At 35.3% G+C, this 16,998-nt stretch overlaps 2 protein-coding genes across 2 annotated transcripts; one reads left to right on the top strand and one right to left on the bottom strand.

Annotated features, from left to right (window-relative positions):
- The first annotated feature begins 1,153 nt into the window (after positions 1-1,153).
- LOC126970845 (inducible metalloproteinase inhibitor protein-like) lies at positions 1,154-4,103 on the top strand. The gene is made up of 4 exons (XM_050816996.1): positions 1,154-1,298; positions 1,833-2,024; positions 2,466-2,666; positions 3,868-4,103. Exons 1-4 carry the CDS (start codon positions 1,244-1,246, stop codon positions 4,080-4,082), a joined length of 663 nt encoding a protein of 220 aa, XP_050672953.1. The 5' UTR covers positions 1,154-1,243; the 3' UTR covers positions 4,083-4,103.
- A 3,123-nt stretch (positions 4,104-7,226) lies between these two features.
- On the bottom strand, positions 7,227-9,497 carry LOC126970451 (aspartate--tRNA ligase, mitochondrial). The gene has a single exon (XM_050816352.1). It carries the CDS (start codon positions 9,267-9,269, stop codon positions 7,425-7,427), a length of 1,845 nt encoding a protein of 614 aa, XP_050672309.1. The 5' UTR covers positions 9,270-9,497; the 3' UTR covers positions 7,227-7,424.
- Between the last annotated feature and the right edge of the window lie 7,501 nt (positions 9,498-16,998).

Genomic DNA, 16,998 nt, shown 5'->3' with positions numbered 1-16,998 from the left:
ATATGCACACAAAATTTGATGAGAATCGGTCAAGCCGTTTTGGAGGAGTTTAACTACAAACACCGCGACACGAGAATTTTACGTCAGCAAATATGCTACCTACATTTATTTCATACTAGCTGACCCGGCAAACGTTGTGTTGCCATATAAAGTATAATTCACGCGATAGTTTTATAAGTAATAAAATATTGCCTATATTATAGCCTGTACATCATTTTGTTCTATTGTCAATAGTTTTTGCAGCGCACGCAAAAATAGATTTTCGATTTTACACCTTGTATTACAAAATAGCAATTTTATTACGGATCCCTAATTTTGAAAACATAGCCTATAGCCTTCCTCGATAAATGGACTACCCAACACTGAAAGAATCATTCAAATCGGACCAGTAGTACCAGAGATTAGCGCGTTCAAACAAACTAACAAACACTGCAGCTTTATAATATTAGTATAGATAAGTTAGTTCCATACTGTAATTTAGATATATATTTTAATATTGTTGTAAAAAGGTAGGTATAATATATTTAAGAAAAATTGCACATTGCAGACCGTACATCCCTTTCCGGCCTAGAGAACTAGATACCTACTAATAATATATTCATAAACATAGTGATAGTGAGTAATTACTACTACTACTGTGTAGGATGTGTGTAGGTAACTATCTACTAGATTAGAATACTTTTTTACCTGCCTATCTACTTTTTTCTATCGATTATCTCTTATTTTATGAAAGCGAAGTACAAACGAGCGTTCGGGTGAACTAATAATAAGTGATCCCTACCCCCCACACACTTGCATGCAACACCAGAGGGACGCATGATTTTAATTTGGAAAATTTAGGTTAATACTTAATTAAAAAATATTTAATATTTGCTACTGCTACTTTCATTATTAAACTATTAATTAACTATTCATTTTAACTTCAAATTTCATAATTGGTAAGTGTTTGTTAGTAGATACTAATGTTTACTATAAGTATTATTAAAAACTATTTTTTTTTAATAAAAACACCCTAATGTTCTACTTTTAATAAGCACTTAATTCTTATTATTGGTCCACCTACCTCATTTAATCCACGAATTTCTTTCCTCTAACGCTGATAAAATTGGTAACATTATTCGCGGTAATAAACCTTGTATGTTGGGTAATACCGTTGAAACAAAAATAATAATATTATATTCTGCGTATATAAATAAATCTGCGTTCAATACTCGTCCCAGAACAAGTCCACTGTCCGTGAATCATGTATTCGCAGTTATTTTGTTGTGTAATTTTCCTGTTTGCAGTACAATGTTATGGTGAGCCTTACCTAAATAATATATTATTTAACGAGCATTAAAACTTTTCTTATACTTATTAATATAATTATATAATCCATTTGAGTGTCGGTGCGTAATGTACAAATAACACAGATTTCACTTAAATCATAATACCTACCTACACTGTTTAAACTAATTTGTTTGTGTTTCTATTCCGACTAATATCCGAAATAGACAGATTTTGAATGGTATCCTGTATTGTATGCATCAACCTTTACAGCTTGAATTATTCATTGTTTGTGTAAGGATGCTTCTTAAACATGATGGTCGTGATTACTGTCACAATTAGAAAGTGCATACAACAAATACAACAACAGTTTAGGCCCGTTTAGGAGTAGCGAGCATGACGAATAGACATTTGCGTAAAAGTTTCTGCATGCAGTACTTGTTTCAAGAGAGTGTGGGCGGTAGTGATCTCACGGATGAGGCTTGCTTGCCCACTAGCTTGTTCATCCTCTATTAAACGATGTTATAATTTTTATTGTCTTATGCATATTTTATATTATCTTCAAGGTGATCCGATGCTGTGCTCCATGAATGAAATCCTAGACTGCGTATTCGAATGTCCCCCGGAGAAGTCTTGTCGTAACCGAGAGATAAAGTTTAGCTGTTTAGATGTTATCACACCATGCAGACCCAAGTGCGTTTGTAAGAAAGGATACATTCGAAACTCACAGAATGTGTGCATTTTGGAAGATTATTGTGGTAAGTTTAATGACAAGAGCCACATAAATATTTTTTTATTTTTATTATTTAATATTATAAACGGTTGAACCTATGGTGGTATGAATGTATATATTTTTTTATGGAATATGACGACAAACGAGCGCACGGGTCACCTGGTGTTACGTGATCGCCGCCGCCCACATTCTCTTGCACCACCAGAGGTATCACAGGAGCGTTGCCGGCCTTTAAGGAAGGTGTACGCGCAACAACTTTAAAGTGTTGTAGAGAAAAAATTTCTGTTGCTTTTCAGTTCCTTAGTATTTGTAGTAACTAAGTATGTTTTGTAATAGTTTTCTTTTGTTCACATGAACAAATGTGCGCCTACCAAACATAAAGCGATTACTAAGATTACTAAGTCCAGTGTTGCCTTTTGGAAGAAATGCTGAAGATATCTAATTATAGCTTAATTTTGTAATACAGAGAAATGTAATGGTGAAAACGAGTATTATTCGTGTGGACCCCACTGCGACAACGTGTGCGCAACATTGCACGAAATGAATCAAACCCACTGTCCGATTGTCAACATTCGGTGCAACGACAAATGCTACTGCAGGGAAGGATATGCCAGGAATGACCAGAATGAGTGCATTCCGATATCCGAATGTCCTGTCATCACAACAGGTACATATTATGTGTAACTAAACAATATCTGTTAATACAAAAAAGTTAAACATGTGTTGGACACTTGTTTTATAAAAGTTCAAGAATGTCGGTAGGGACTTCAATTTGCACTTGGTGATGAAGCCCCATCTTGTAGCTCTTTATTCCTCGTTTTTAACCGACTTCAAAAAGGAGGAGGTTATCCATTCGATTGGTATTTTTTTTATGTATGTACACCGATTACTCTGAGATTTATGATCCGATATACGTAATTCTTCTTTTGTTTGATGCAAAATAGATGCCATTTGGTCCCATAAAAATTATTAAATATTTTACATAGTTTGGCCCAGTAGTTTTCATTTTATGAACATTTATATGAAAATTTACGTCTACCTGGATGACATAATTATTTTCTGTGTAGGTTTGTCTTTTTTTGGAGTTTTCAATCAGGTTGATTATATATTATTATTAAATGACACTAAAAAGTAAAAAATAAAAAAAACTACGTTTAAAAAAATCAACTTCAAAAACTGAAAAGTATCAAATAAATAAAAATTTAATTTAATACACCTCTTATGCAAACCTTTACCTTTAATATTAATTAAATACTATTATTTGTATGTGCTGCATATTGATAGCTTTGAAGTCGGTGCCTAGCCAAATATAATTTTCGGTACCTACACTCGCCACGCGTGACTTTGAGCGAGATAGCTTCGTCTAGAACAAAACAACCCAAGCAACAGACACGCGTAGCCAGACAAGCTAAATAATTACAGTAGGCTGTTTATGATATTTAGTTTTATTTTGTTTAGGGCTTGGCGCCGACTTCAAAGCTATCAATAAGTAGCACATATAAATAATAGTATTTTATTAATATTAAAGGTAAGGGTTTGCATAAGAGGTGTATTAAATTAAATTTTTAGTTATTGGATACTTTTCAGTTTTTGAAGTCGGTTTTTTAATTCAGACATGGACACGATCCGGTCCTCGACACTAAGCTATGCGAAACATAAAATAAAACTTGGATTTCTGCTAGATACAGTACCTATTCAAATATTAGATATTCAACTTTTACTGTTCCTAGGTACTATACCTACTACCTACATCCGTCACTGACTGTTACAACTGTCACATGGTGTTGGAACACTTAGTACGGAATTTGCAAGAGCCTTTTCGGCCTTTGTTGAGGAGCCTAAAAATTATAGTTATAATCAATGCATAGTTTCAGAATCCTGTCCGCCGAACGAAGAATACAATAGGTGCATGCCATGTCCACCAGACACGTGTACGTCTCTTGTAGCCAAGTATAAATGTGACGCTAAAGCCTGTGAACCTGGATGTGTGTGCAAGACCAATTATCTGAGGAAGACTTCACAGGCCCCGTGCACACCGACCTGGGAATGCCCCGAGTTGGCTCATACTCTTGACTTTCATTAATAAAATAATTTAATTAATCAAGCTGCTGTTTTAACTATTTTCTACCGTCCAATAATTTGAACAGTTCATCTAGTTAGTCTGGCTATAGATACTGTTCCAATTAAAAATAAACTAAATATTACATTTGAATTTGGAATCTGTCATTTTTATATTATGATTATTCATTGTGTTTTCTCATTTTACCGCCAGTAAATTGTACAATATTTTGCGATAATGGATTGGGGTGATAAAGAGAACCGCTGTTGCATTACGCAAAGTAGGTATGGAGTCAAATGCAATTAATTTTTAAAATATCTATCAATTAATTCTCCATACGCACCTAATGTCTAAGCATTAGGTACTGTGTTTCGATCTGAAGGGCGACGTAGCTAGTAAAATTACTGGGCAAATGACGAGCGCAATTGTATTATAATGGGCAGGGCGTATTAATAGCCATCGGCTGTACGTCCTGTTCGTCTCGTCCCTGATTTTCATAAAAATGACAATGAGACCTCCTGTGTTTGTGACAGAAAAGGACCTGGTTGTCCACGTAGTGTTCGTACGAAAAAGGTGGTCGAAGCAGTAAGCGAAAGAATTCGATGAAATCCTGTCCGATACCAAACGATTTTATCTCGGGAGATGAAGCACTAGTTTTTTAATTAGTTGATTTACAAGCTTTTTGAAACTGATTTTGAGATTAAAGATTGATTTAAATAAATAACATTTTTTAACTTTCATTTAAATGTAGGTAAGTACCCTATTTCTTTCAAAAAGGACAAATACAGCTTAGGTATCATTGCCCAATTAAATGTGTTTTTTTAAAATGAAAATAAGGGACAAGACGAGCAGGACGTTCAGCTGATGGTAATTGATACGCCCTGCCCATTACAATGCAGTACCGCTCAGGATTCTTGAAACCCCCAAAAATTCTGAGCGGCACTACAACTGCGCTCGTCACCTTGACACAAGATGTTAAGTCTCATTTGCCCAGTAATTTCACTAGCTGCCGTAGCTAGTGAAATTACTTCAGACCGAAACACAGTAATGCTTACACATTACTGCTTCACGGCAGAAATAGGCGCCGTTGTGGTACCCATAATCTAGCCGGCAAAATATCCAATAAAATATAAAAATTCAAAAAATCTACATACTCATAAGACAACAATATAGACTTTATTTGTCTTGGGCAGGAAGCACTTGAATATTACTTAATGTTTTTTATAAATGACTCGGGCAAAATTACAAAGCATTTGGTTGAACGCCTGGGCAGGAGGAGGGCATTTAGACCATATTCAACTCTTACAGCACTCCTGGGCCTTGTGACTTCCCTGTTCTCATCATGCCCCAGGGAATCATAGGGCAAGTGATTGAAAAGCGACTTTACGAAGTCGCTAACGGTTTTAAGATTCCAGAAATCGGTAGATACTGATTCAAATCTCCCCGGTCTCCCCTAGTGGAGAAATAAATAAAAAAATAAATTTCGATGCCTTCTAATTATATATATATATACTTCGAGTTTTAATGGCGGTAGTCTAATGAATGTCATGTTTACCTACGTTTGTGAAAGATGAACGTGCAGCGAATTAAAATCTAAGGAATATATTTAGTGTAAATTCTGCTAAGTTTTTTTGCGTGCCTACATGAAGGATGGAAACGGCATAGAGTGAGGCCAAAGACATTCTCTTTAAATAGAAGTAGGCGTTAAACGCGTCCTTCACCGAAAGACTTCTGAACTCACAACTAATCGTCTGGAAACTAATTTATTTATGAAAAAAATTCTCTATGCCGACAGTTTTCCAGCGAAAAGGTCGGGGCTATGGCGGCCACTACCGCGGAGAGTCATCCAACGGTAGAATATTCATAAAATTTCTGTTGGTTTAAATTTTCGTAATAATCTTAAATAGGTATTTCTGCTGCAAAACGTGCATTTGTACATACCTACCTACTGTTGTGGTCCAGTTTGAAAGATAAGAGTGTTCGTGTTATTACGGGCACATGAGACCTCTCTTAAGTCTCATGGTGACGAGCACAGAGTTATGCGATCAGGGTCATGTCGCATAACGCTACTTCTTAGGTCATTTTGTGTTGCTTGTATTATTTATCACTGCTATGGTTGATGATACTGCTTAACATATATAAGGTCAGTTACAGTTAGACATATTACGTCCCTTAAAAATACCTAGTAAAGTATGCAACAAATACAGTAGTTAATATTTTTTTTTATATGAGAGGGGGCAAACGGGCAAGAGACTCACGGGTTGGGGAGAAGTGAGGCAACCGCCCATGGACATCCGCAACAACAGGTGTGTCAAGAAGTGCGTTTCCGGCCTTTAAGGTGGGAGTATGCTTTTTTCTTGAAGGTCCCCGAGTCGTGTCTGTTCGGGAAGACCGCTGCCGGTAGTTGATTCCACAAAGTGGCTGTGCGAGGCAAGAAATTTGTGCAAAACGCACGGTTGTGGAATGCCAGACGTCTACGTGATGCGGATGGTACTTTGCACGTAATATCCGGTGGTGGAATTCGGCCGCTGGAATCAACCCGAACAGCTCCTCTGAGCACTCCCCTGCACTGATAAATGCGGTAGAAGATGCAGAGAGAACCCACATCTCTACGCAATGCTAGAGAATCAAGCCGATCGGTACCCTTACAGTAATATATACCCTTTGCCCTCATATTATTTTTGTGTAACACAGTTACAAGTTTTTATTGTAAGTATAAAGTATCACTGCCTTTTTGATTTGCTTGATAGATATTTTTATTAACTTGAAGTAATCTAGTGAATTTTAACCAATTAAAAAAGAAACGATTAAGTTCTCTCTTTAAATAAGGTTTTCTCATTAGTTTAGTTGATAAAATTCAATGTGGCCCAACTACCTATATTAAAGTTGGATTGGCACATAGACTTTGTTCAGCAGAATTCGCGGTCATCAATTCGTCAGCTCACTTTATATCTCAATACATACTCTTAAAAATATATCATATTAGATAGGTAACTTAAAAGTGTAAAATAGTAACAAAAAGAAATTCAAGTCTTTCAATAATATTTTAAAGCTGTTATTATTGCTACCTACCTAAGCTACCAATATTATATTATTATTTAACTTATTTTAAATACATATTTTTTTATAATTATGTGATTCAAAGATATGGAATAAACCCAAACCAAGTATATTTTGTTAAGCATTTTAATAAACTAAAAATTATTCATTTACAATTTCTAGATGCTTATCAAGACATATTTACAAGTGTGAGACTTTTACAATAATGAAAACATTTGTATCTATACAGTCGAAGTAAAAAATAAAGCAAATTTAAATAAATAGGTACTAAAAACTAGGTAATAATCTTACTAGTTTTATTAATATTCAGTCAGATATTTTTATATGATAATATCTCTTATCTTCATCACTGATAGTATTTGGTGCACCCGACAATGGGTCTTTGCCCTCATGGGACTTTGGAAATGCTATAACATCCCTGATTGACTCCACCCCACAAGCAATGGACACTAATCTGTCAATACCGAGAGCTATACCTCCATGAGGTGGACAGCCACTCTTCAATGCATTTAAGAAATGTGTCAATGAACTGGCATCTATATTCAACAACCGCAAAACTCTTTCCTGTAGCTCAACATTGTGTATCCGTATTGAGCCACCACCTACTTCATTGCCGTTCAAAACTAAATCATATGCAAGTGATCTCATCTTTGATGGTGCCGTTTCTAACAAATGTATGTCATCTGGATGTGGGGCTGTGAATGGATGGTGACATGTCTCCAGTCCACATTCACCTTTGATAAATAATGGGAAATCAACTACCCATAATGGTGTCATTTTATCTTCAATAATCAAAAGTTCCTTGGACTTCAATAAAGGTGCTAATAATTGTCTTATATCACCCAAACACAAACACACATTTTCCGCATTACCAATTGCCAATACACAAGAATGGTCATGACCTATTTTATCTTTTATTCTATTACAAGTATCTACACCAAATTCTTTTATTATATTTTCATTTAATACAACTTTCACATTGTACTTCTTTTTCAATTCGTTAATTTTCTCTTTATACTTTGTTGTCAGTTTACCAAATAAAATTGGATAAGGAATTATATAAGCTCCAAAATCCTCATTACTTTTACTAAATATATTTGTTACATTTTTTAACTGAAGGTCATAAGTTAAGTTGGGTTTATCTGTTCCATACTTTTCTAAGGAGTCTTTATATGTCATTCTTAAAAATGGTGGCTTAGGTAACTCTTTGATGAAAGTTTCATAGAGTAATTGTTCAATCAGTGACAATATTCCATCTTGTGATGTAAATGACAATTCAATATCAAGTTGAGTGAACTCAGGCTGTCTATCAGGTCTTGTAGCCTCATCTCTATAGCATCTGGCTAACTGGAAGTATCTGTCAACCCCACCAGACATAAGCATCTGTTTAAATTGTTGGGGACTTTGTACTAGTGAGTAGAACATACCATGATGGTGTGTTGGAACAACAAACTCCCTAGCGCCACCTGGAGTGCGGCAAAACAATGTTGGAGTCTCTACTTCACAGAAGTTGTGTTTCTCTATAAGAAATTTCCTCATGTTATGCAACATTTGGGAGCGCTTTCTCAAATTGTACTGCATTTCAGGAAACCTTAGATCAATATAGCGGTATTGCATTCTCATTTGTTCCTTAGGTTTTTGATACTCTCGTAAATTAAAAGGTAACTTATCAACTGTATTTAAGATATCTAAATTTTCTATGGTCACCTCGATTTCTCCTGTCTCCATGGCTTTGTTGATCATCTCATTTGGTCTTGATATTACTGTTCCTTCAATTTTTACAATAGTCTCGAGAGGTATATTGGATATAGAGATATCAGGATTACTAACAACACACTGTGTAAGACCGTATGAGTCTCTTAAAAGAAGAAACTTTGAGAGCCGTACAAACTGGACCCAGCCACAAAGAAGAACTTTTTCCCCTGCATGATATTGTCTTAACTCACCACATGTGTGGGATCTATACGTGAAGGAGCTACTATCTTGAAGAATATTAGCCACATTTTGTTTATTCTTTAAATTATCTAGCACTTCTGCTCGCTGTTGTAAACACTGTGTTTGTACTGATATTAGTCGTGTTATTCTTTTGTATAGGATGGAATGTTTTAGAGTTTTATTTGTTAATAACTTTAATACTTTTCCATTCCACATATTTAAAAAATATATATATTGATAAGTAAACAAAAATAAGGACAGTATATGTAAAGATTATATTACGAACAGGAGTCTAAATACTAAAGATTCAAAAACAAAGTGAGAGTAAGGTAGAATACTAATTCAATATTTTGTATATGATATATAATCAGTATTGTAAAATAAATGAAAATTGTAATTCACTAATTTGTAAACAAAAAAATTTCATTATTCGGTTCATTTGTCTACAACAGGTCAACAGCTGTCTTTGACAGTCCCTTAAAACTTTGACATTCCCGTAAAACTTTGACATTAATTATGACAAGTGTCAATATAAAAATTTCTCTTTTTAGAAGTAGCTCACTGACGCTTCGTGCAAAAATGAGAACAATGTGTGAGAATCAATAATTTATTAATGTTCAAACAAAAAGTTTCACGAAACGTCAAAATTTAAGGATAGTGCGGGATTTCAAATTGCGCCTCCAAGGGTAATGTCTAAGGCGCTCTGAACCCATTGAATATAAACAATGACGTTCTATACATAATATAAACACTAAAGTTTAGTGACTAAACTGTCCGATAACATATTGAGCAAGCTTAATTTTAAAATTACACTCAACGGCATATATATTTTTAAATAATAACTTCTTCCCTTTGCTCTAATGACAGATTTCGTCCGATCAGGCTCATCCTATCATTCAGGATAATTTTTTTAATGTCCACTTGAGAGATGGTCCCCCATGCGTTGTACGCTACGGTGTCTCTTCTTCTTCGTCATTACACTCTTGACAGAGCGGTCGTGGTCATCACGAAGTGAAATCTTTTGAGACAGATGTGATTCGCCCCACAAGAATTCGCCACTTTTCCCTGCTGGCCGACAGTCTGGTGCACTCGTTCAATGGACCGCCCACAGCAGACTTAATTTGGTCGGTCCATCGTATGGGTGACCTTCCTCGCCTTCTGGTGGCCTCCACTTTGCCCTGCACGACAAGTCGCTCAATGCACTCACTCTCCGGGCGGGAGACGTGTCCGAAGAACTTATGAAGAAGAAGAAGAAGTCCGAAGAAGTTCTTGGAGAATGGACGTTGGTTCGAACCTCGGTCCATGAAACTCTCAGCATTCTGTCTGTCGCCAGCACGCTGGCTAGCTAGGTACTTTTCATTTGATTTTTTTGTCAGTATGAATGAATCTAATGAAAAAAATGCAATGGAAGCCGAGAACAAAAACTGTTACGTTTATGGATCTAATGCAGTGTCAGTAAGAATACAATGTTGGTTTAACAGTTTAAAATACTGGAATTTTTATGAACCTCGCTTGTAAGACGCATCCTTGCCAAAACTGGTACCAATAAGTCTGTACACACCCTGAACGTTTGCTATGATAACTATTATGTAAACTTCGATAATTTATAGGTCTAGGTAGACTGTGACAGCTGTAAGCACTTCGAAAAAAATAGCGGTGAACTGTAAGCCTCTATTTTCAGTAACCAGAGTTCGCAATAAGTCGTAGCTGTCATGAAGACTTAGCCGGTTTTTATGCATTGCCTTATAGCGAGGGTCTCTATCTAGACGTATAAAATTATCTATGGGTTGAATTGGTAAAGAGAAACTTAAAGTTATTATTCATTTTCTGTGCATCGAAGTACATTATCTACTATATTTAACTTTATCTTAAAGCTAATATAAAATGACTTTATAGTTTAATATCGGATTACATTATGTAACTTTTCAATTATATTCATGAAGGCAGCATAAAATTTTACAGCTCCGATTTAATAGGTATTGTGGTTTTCGTAGCTGTAGGTGTATGAAATATCGTATAGTGTGACCTCGCTGTAATGTGTTTTTTGTTTGGATAATATTTATGAATTATTACGCAACGTTATGTCTCGGATAAGATGAGATTATTGATTTACGCAAATATTATATTATCTGCAGGGATCTGTTTAGACCCAACTTATAAATATGAACATCAACAAAATTATGGCAAGGGTAAACCAATCATGTGAGTAGCTATCTAAAATTCCTATATATTTATACTATCTGACCCGACAGACGTTGTTCTGTTTTTTTCGTAAAGAAATATTCCTACCAAATTGATTAATTCTTCTATCTTATAAGAAAACTATTAAATAAAATTACATTAATGAAATTTAAAGTTTTGTATAAGCCTTGTGTGTGTTGGCTCCCTTTTCTAAGGTACCCAAATAATAAAAGTATTCGGTGGTACCCATGTCGTGTACCCTGGAAACACCGCTTAATTCTTTTATAAGCTATACTACTTTATGTTCGTAACAATCTTATATTATATAACTTCCCTTTCTTGGCGTGCGTCCATGAAGAATGGGATGTCGCTATGCCAACTTAAGGAAAAGGTTAGCAGAAAACACTCAAACAAGGTGTGTTTAGACAAGTTTTGTGGTGAAAAAGTAGCATTTGGAGCTATGAACACTACTTAATCCTGTTACACATATCCTTAAGTCTTATTTGTAGGTTGCTAATGCTTGCTGTTGGTTATAGTTAACACTCCAGCCTTTTTGAACTACCACTTTTCTTTGAAGTTAAACAACTTTTTTGGCATGGCGTGACGCATTTTTTTGGTACTTCTCTCAGAAAAGTTATTCTTATAGCTTGTACTTTTTTATGTAGGTTAATTTATTCAGATTAGTAGTGAATAACGAGGATTGTAAGCATAAAAACTGTTTTCCACCCAAGAATTTTGAAAATATTGGCTTTGTTACATAGATGGCGGGCCGGCAGCCGTGAACTCATATCGCTCAAGGTCGCTGCCATTTAGTGTCGCCTTAACGGCTGACAGGCTTGCCCTGCATGTGTCAGTATGACAACTCTGCCTGTTGTCCCTACTTAACCATTTTATTGAGATAAAGGTTTTATCTCACCTAGTTGCCTAGTTGCGAATGCAACGGGCAAATACTAGTTATTAACATATCCGTTGATTGACACTAAGAATCACTATCTGAAATTTCATCGGCGTAGGGCTTTTTGAGTGTCGTAGAGCTGGTTATAATATTGTAAAGGTCTTCTACACAATCAAATGCAAAATTACATTCTCGTCCTCCATTTTTGTAAACTAGTTGATAAGACGACGATACGATTGGAAAAGGGTACGAGAATTCAGTAGAATGGCTGCAGTACAAAATGTAAATCAAATTCAAATATTTTTATTCAAAATGGGATGTGACATCACTTATTGAAAGTCAAAAAACTACCACCCATTCCAAAATGAATGCCTCAGACCTGAGAAGAATGGGTGCAACAAACTCAGCGGGCTTTATTTTTCATCGAATAAATATGTTTACAAAGTAATATTGTACAATTAAACTTATTATTTAATAGCCTGAGGGCGGTCACTTCATTCCCAATCTGTGATATCATTAAGAAAGTCATTTATGTTATAGTAACCTTTACCACACAAACGTTTTTTAACAATTCTTTTGAATAACGTAATACTTTTGTTTCGAACATTTTCTGGGATCTTGTTGTAAAAGCATATACATCGACCCACAAAAGACTTACTAACTCGACTTAGCCGAGTAGTAGGCATCATAAGTTTATGTCTGTTCCTCGGTGTGCGTCCTTGATAACTCTATCGTTCACCGCTAAGCAAAAGTACAATTACTTCACAGATTGAATTACCGTCGAATGATGAAAGCCTATCCTTACCCTGATGAGCTGCCATCGTCATCTGCCGCTCCATACATCAGGTCACCATACCACAGCTTGTACCAGGGCTCCAGAAGACTAGGCGATCGTCGAGTCTATAATAAGAAGTTTAAATACGGGCCCAAAGAAAATGTGACTGGCCATCGCATGTACAACCAAGGAATGTTTGATTGTATTGTAAGTTTGATTATAATTCTAGACCAATATTAAAATTTCCTCCTCTGTCTGCCTTTTTTATCTATTTACGTATCAGTGTGATTGAATGCTACTACAATTTGTTCAGTAATTTCTGCATGAGATTCTCGTTAACGTTAACTATAGCTGTAAGGTTCGGAACATACTTTAAATTAAATCAAATCAAAATCACTTTATTCATCTAGGTAAAGGATTTCACCTACGATTTTCATTTTTTTTCTATTTACCACAACTTTGGAAAAGGTTGAGCTTAAATGAGAAGAAGTTGCAAGGAACTCATTGCCACTCTCTTAAATGAAAATTTACACTAACATCGTTTCACAAATTATTTTAATTACAATAAGTATATGTAAAGTGATGCAATAAAAATACTTACTCAAACGTGAAATATCCAATGCTTTACGAGTTGAAAGCCAAAAAAAATGTAAAACAATCTATTGAGTAGATTCCTATAGCTGTAAATGAAATTAAATTGAATTTATTTTGGAAGAAAAACTGACACATTCACTCAAAAAAGTTATTGAAAACAAAATATATTTTTAATCTTAATACTTAACCTAATTAATACAAAAGAAAAAAATGAGAAGAAGTAGTAAATTGTTATTTATAGCTCTAGCTATATTCCTTTAGGAACAACAGCATTCTACCGATAAATCATTATTCCGATTTTATTTTCAGTTAAGCCACGTCGCGATTGAAACCATTGGCAGCATCCCAATAATACTAAAAGGGGGCGTTGGCTACAACCACTTTGTGATTATTGTTAAAGGAAGCTCCACCGATGAACTGTCAGGAAGGATACGAGCGTATTGTCACAAAGAAATGACATCGCCGGCGTACGGCTAAGCTGTGTGGATGAGTTTATCGTACTGACATCAACATTCAACATCATTAATTCAAGGAAAATAATAATCATATTATTGTAAATATAGTTATAAGATCTGAAAAAATATCGTGGTAATCCCCCCTATAACGCGGTAGAGTGGGAGAGTCCTTTGCACAGGGAAGCCGGCTAGAATATGGGTACCACTACGGCGCCTATTTCTGCCGTGAAGCGGTAATGTGTAAACATTACCATGTTTCGGTCTGAAGGTCGCCGTAGCTAGTGAAATTACTGGGCAAATGAGACTTAACACCTCATGCCGTGCTCTAGTGCCACTCAAAATTTTTGGGTTTTTCAAGAATCCTGAGCGACACTGCATTGTAATGGGTAGGGCGTATCAATTACCATCAGCTGAACGTCCCTCGTCTCGTCCCTTATTTTCATAAACAAAAAGAGTGGTTCCGCGTTATACTAAAACGTGTTACTGGGCTATTACCTTATAAAGCGGTTTTTACAACCTCGTAATTTGTAATAACTGTAATAATATTTAATCCCAATTCGTAACAAGTATTAACAATTGTTGGCCTAGTCTAACTATTTTATTAAAGTTTTTAATATACAAATTTAATAAAATAATTATTGTTATAACACAATTGACACAAAGTACAAAGGTACGCGAAGCTAATTATGAACTGTACAAATCATTATAAATTTCACCGTACAGAAATATTAATTATTATTTTTAGAAATCCCCGCGTTATGTCGTCAATGCCCGTGTTATACGGGGAATTGAAATCGCATAATATAAAACGAAAAACGTTATAAGGCCGATAAAGGGCTGATTACTGTCTATAACGTCGCAGTCAAAATAAATTCAGATCAAAAATTACACGGTCTATGAAAGGCGTTACGTGTGCATGATATAAGTAAAATAGCTTAGAGACTAATGTAAAAAAGTTAAACGAAAATCCAACATTACCGCCACAGGGTAACATTTATTGATCCGATCTTGGTGATATTGATCAAGGTGAGCCATACGCTCGTTTGTCCCCCTTTTCCATAATAAATGAGACATTCCAACCCCGGGTTAGAAGCTCGTCCGTCAGTTCTCCAATCAATAGTTCTTGGAAGGTCACAAACTGAGAGACGAGGTGAAGTCACTTTTGGTTTTGGACGACAACAATTCATTACCTGTGTGAATTGCTAATGTTTAAGCCTAAACAGTTAATTCAAATTTTCAAAATCAAATATTTTTATTCAAAACAGGATATAAAATCACTTATTGAAAGTGAAAACTACCAACCGTTCCAAAAGGTATGCCTCAGATCTGAGAAGAACGGGCGCAACAAACTCAGCGGGTTTCTTTTTTTTTTAATGTAAAATCATGTTTACAATGTAAATCGTATAGTAAAGTTTATGATTTAATAGCCTGGCGGTCGCTCATTTCCCAATCAGTGGTATCATTACGAAAGTCATTTATGTTATTGTAACCTTTACCACACAAACGTTTTTTTTAGTAATATTTTGAATTTCAAAATATATTTGTTTTCAACATTATCAGGGATCTTGTTGTAAAAGCATATACAACGCCCACAAAAGATTTACTATCTCGACTTAGCCGAGTAGTAGGCGTTATAAGTTTATGTTTGTTCCTGGTGTTAACATTATGGTTATCACAGTTTCTAGCAAATTCACTTATGTGCCTATGAACATACATTACATTATCAAGAATATATTGAGAAACAACAGTCAAGATGTTAATTTCTTTAAATTTTGCTCTCAATGTTTCTTTTGGACCTAGGTTATAAATAGCGCCGATAGCCCTCTTCTGCAGCACAAATATTTTTTTAATATCGGCAGCGCTGCCCCACAGCAATATACCTAATATACATAATACTATGGAAGTAACTAAAGCATATAAGTCGGACCGTATCTATGTCAGTTAATTGTCTAATCTTTTTAACCGCGTATGCTGCAGAACTAAGTCTGTTAGCCAATCCGTCAATATGGGGGCCCCACGGTAATTTACAATCCAGGGTAATCCAAAAAAATATATTCCACCTGATTTATACCCTCTCCGTTTAACAAAACACTTACAATGGTGTCGCTGACCCTATAAGGTGTAGGACTCTAAATAATACGATTTTGATAAAGCAGCTGTTGTCGTAAACATAAACTATCCGATGTTAAGGTCATTCTTATCACTATAGATACAAACTTTTATTGGCACATCAAATGGTGCATAATGCAATCATTTTAATTATGCATGCGTTAATAGTCTAAAAAAAAGTGGACAAGTGTGTTTGACTAATACACCAAGGGTTCTGTAATGATAAAAAAATAACCAAAATTAAATTAAACAGTATGCGTTATCTTGGAGGTAAATTTACAGTAAAATTTGCTAGCAATATTATTTAGGCGCTAAAGGGGCTTGCACATCACACAAACAAATCAAATCAAAATCACTTTATTCATATATAGGTAAGGAAATGATACTTTTGAATGTCATAAGTTTCCTTTCCTTTTACATTTACCACCACTTCGGAAAAGGTGTGCCTTAATAACAATAACTGGCAAGAACCTCAATACCACCCAATACTCAAACGTCAAATATTTAATGGCTTTCACGAGTACGTAAAAAAAGTAAATGTAAATTAATAAGTAAAAATAACAGGGGTTCTTGTAAGAGTTATTGTCATATTGAGTACCTAAATAAATAAAGGTATTGTGCTAGCATTTTTAGAGATTAACAACGCGATGAAAGTGAAGCAGATTTTCTGGTAACAGGATCATCCAGCCACCACAAGAAGCAGCTGTTAACGAGCATGACGCATAGACCAGCCATCGCATCCCTCGACCATATCCACCACAAGCAGCGACATTTAAGCAAGCATGACGAAGCCTGTCACGAGAAATCAACCGAATGTTTACCTACAAAATATTATGCAGAGCTCACTGAACACCTCTATACAACTGTCTTTAGGAAAATACTTCTACTTGTGCTATGAAACCTTGTTATTCATAAACCTTCTTATTCATAATTGCT

Source organism: Leptidea sinapis, chromosome 1 (assembly GCF_905404315.1).
Source record: "Leptidea sinapis chromosome 1, ilLepSina1.1, whole genome shotgun sequence".
Lineage (NCBI taxonomy): Eukaryota > Metazoa > Arthropoda > Insecta > Lepidoptera > Pieridae > Leptidea > Leptidea sinapis.
Note: the sequence above shows the minus strand (reverse complement) of the source record. Positions and strands in the feature narration are given on the sequence as shown.

Excerpts from the sequence above, each read along its gene's own strand:
- LOC126970845 (XM_050816996.1), top strand. The coding sequence starts at position 1,244 with ATGTATTCGCAGTTATTTTGTTGTGTAATTTTCCTGTTTGCAGTACAA. Across the intron at positions 1,299-1,832 it reads GTTTGCAGTACAATGTTATG|GTGATCCGATGCTGTGCTCC; the intron begins GTGAGCCTTACC and ends ATTATCTTCAAG. Across the intron at positions 2,025-2,465 it reads CATTTTGGAAGATTATTGTG|AGAAATGTAATGGTGAAAAC; the intron begins GTAAGTTTAATG and ends TTTGTAATACAG.
- LOC126970451 (XM_050816352.1), bottom strand. The coding sequence starts at position 9,269 with ATGTGGAATGGAAAAGTATTAAAGTTATTAACAAATAAAACTCTAAAA.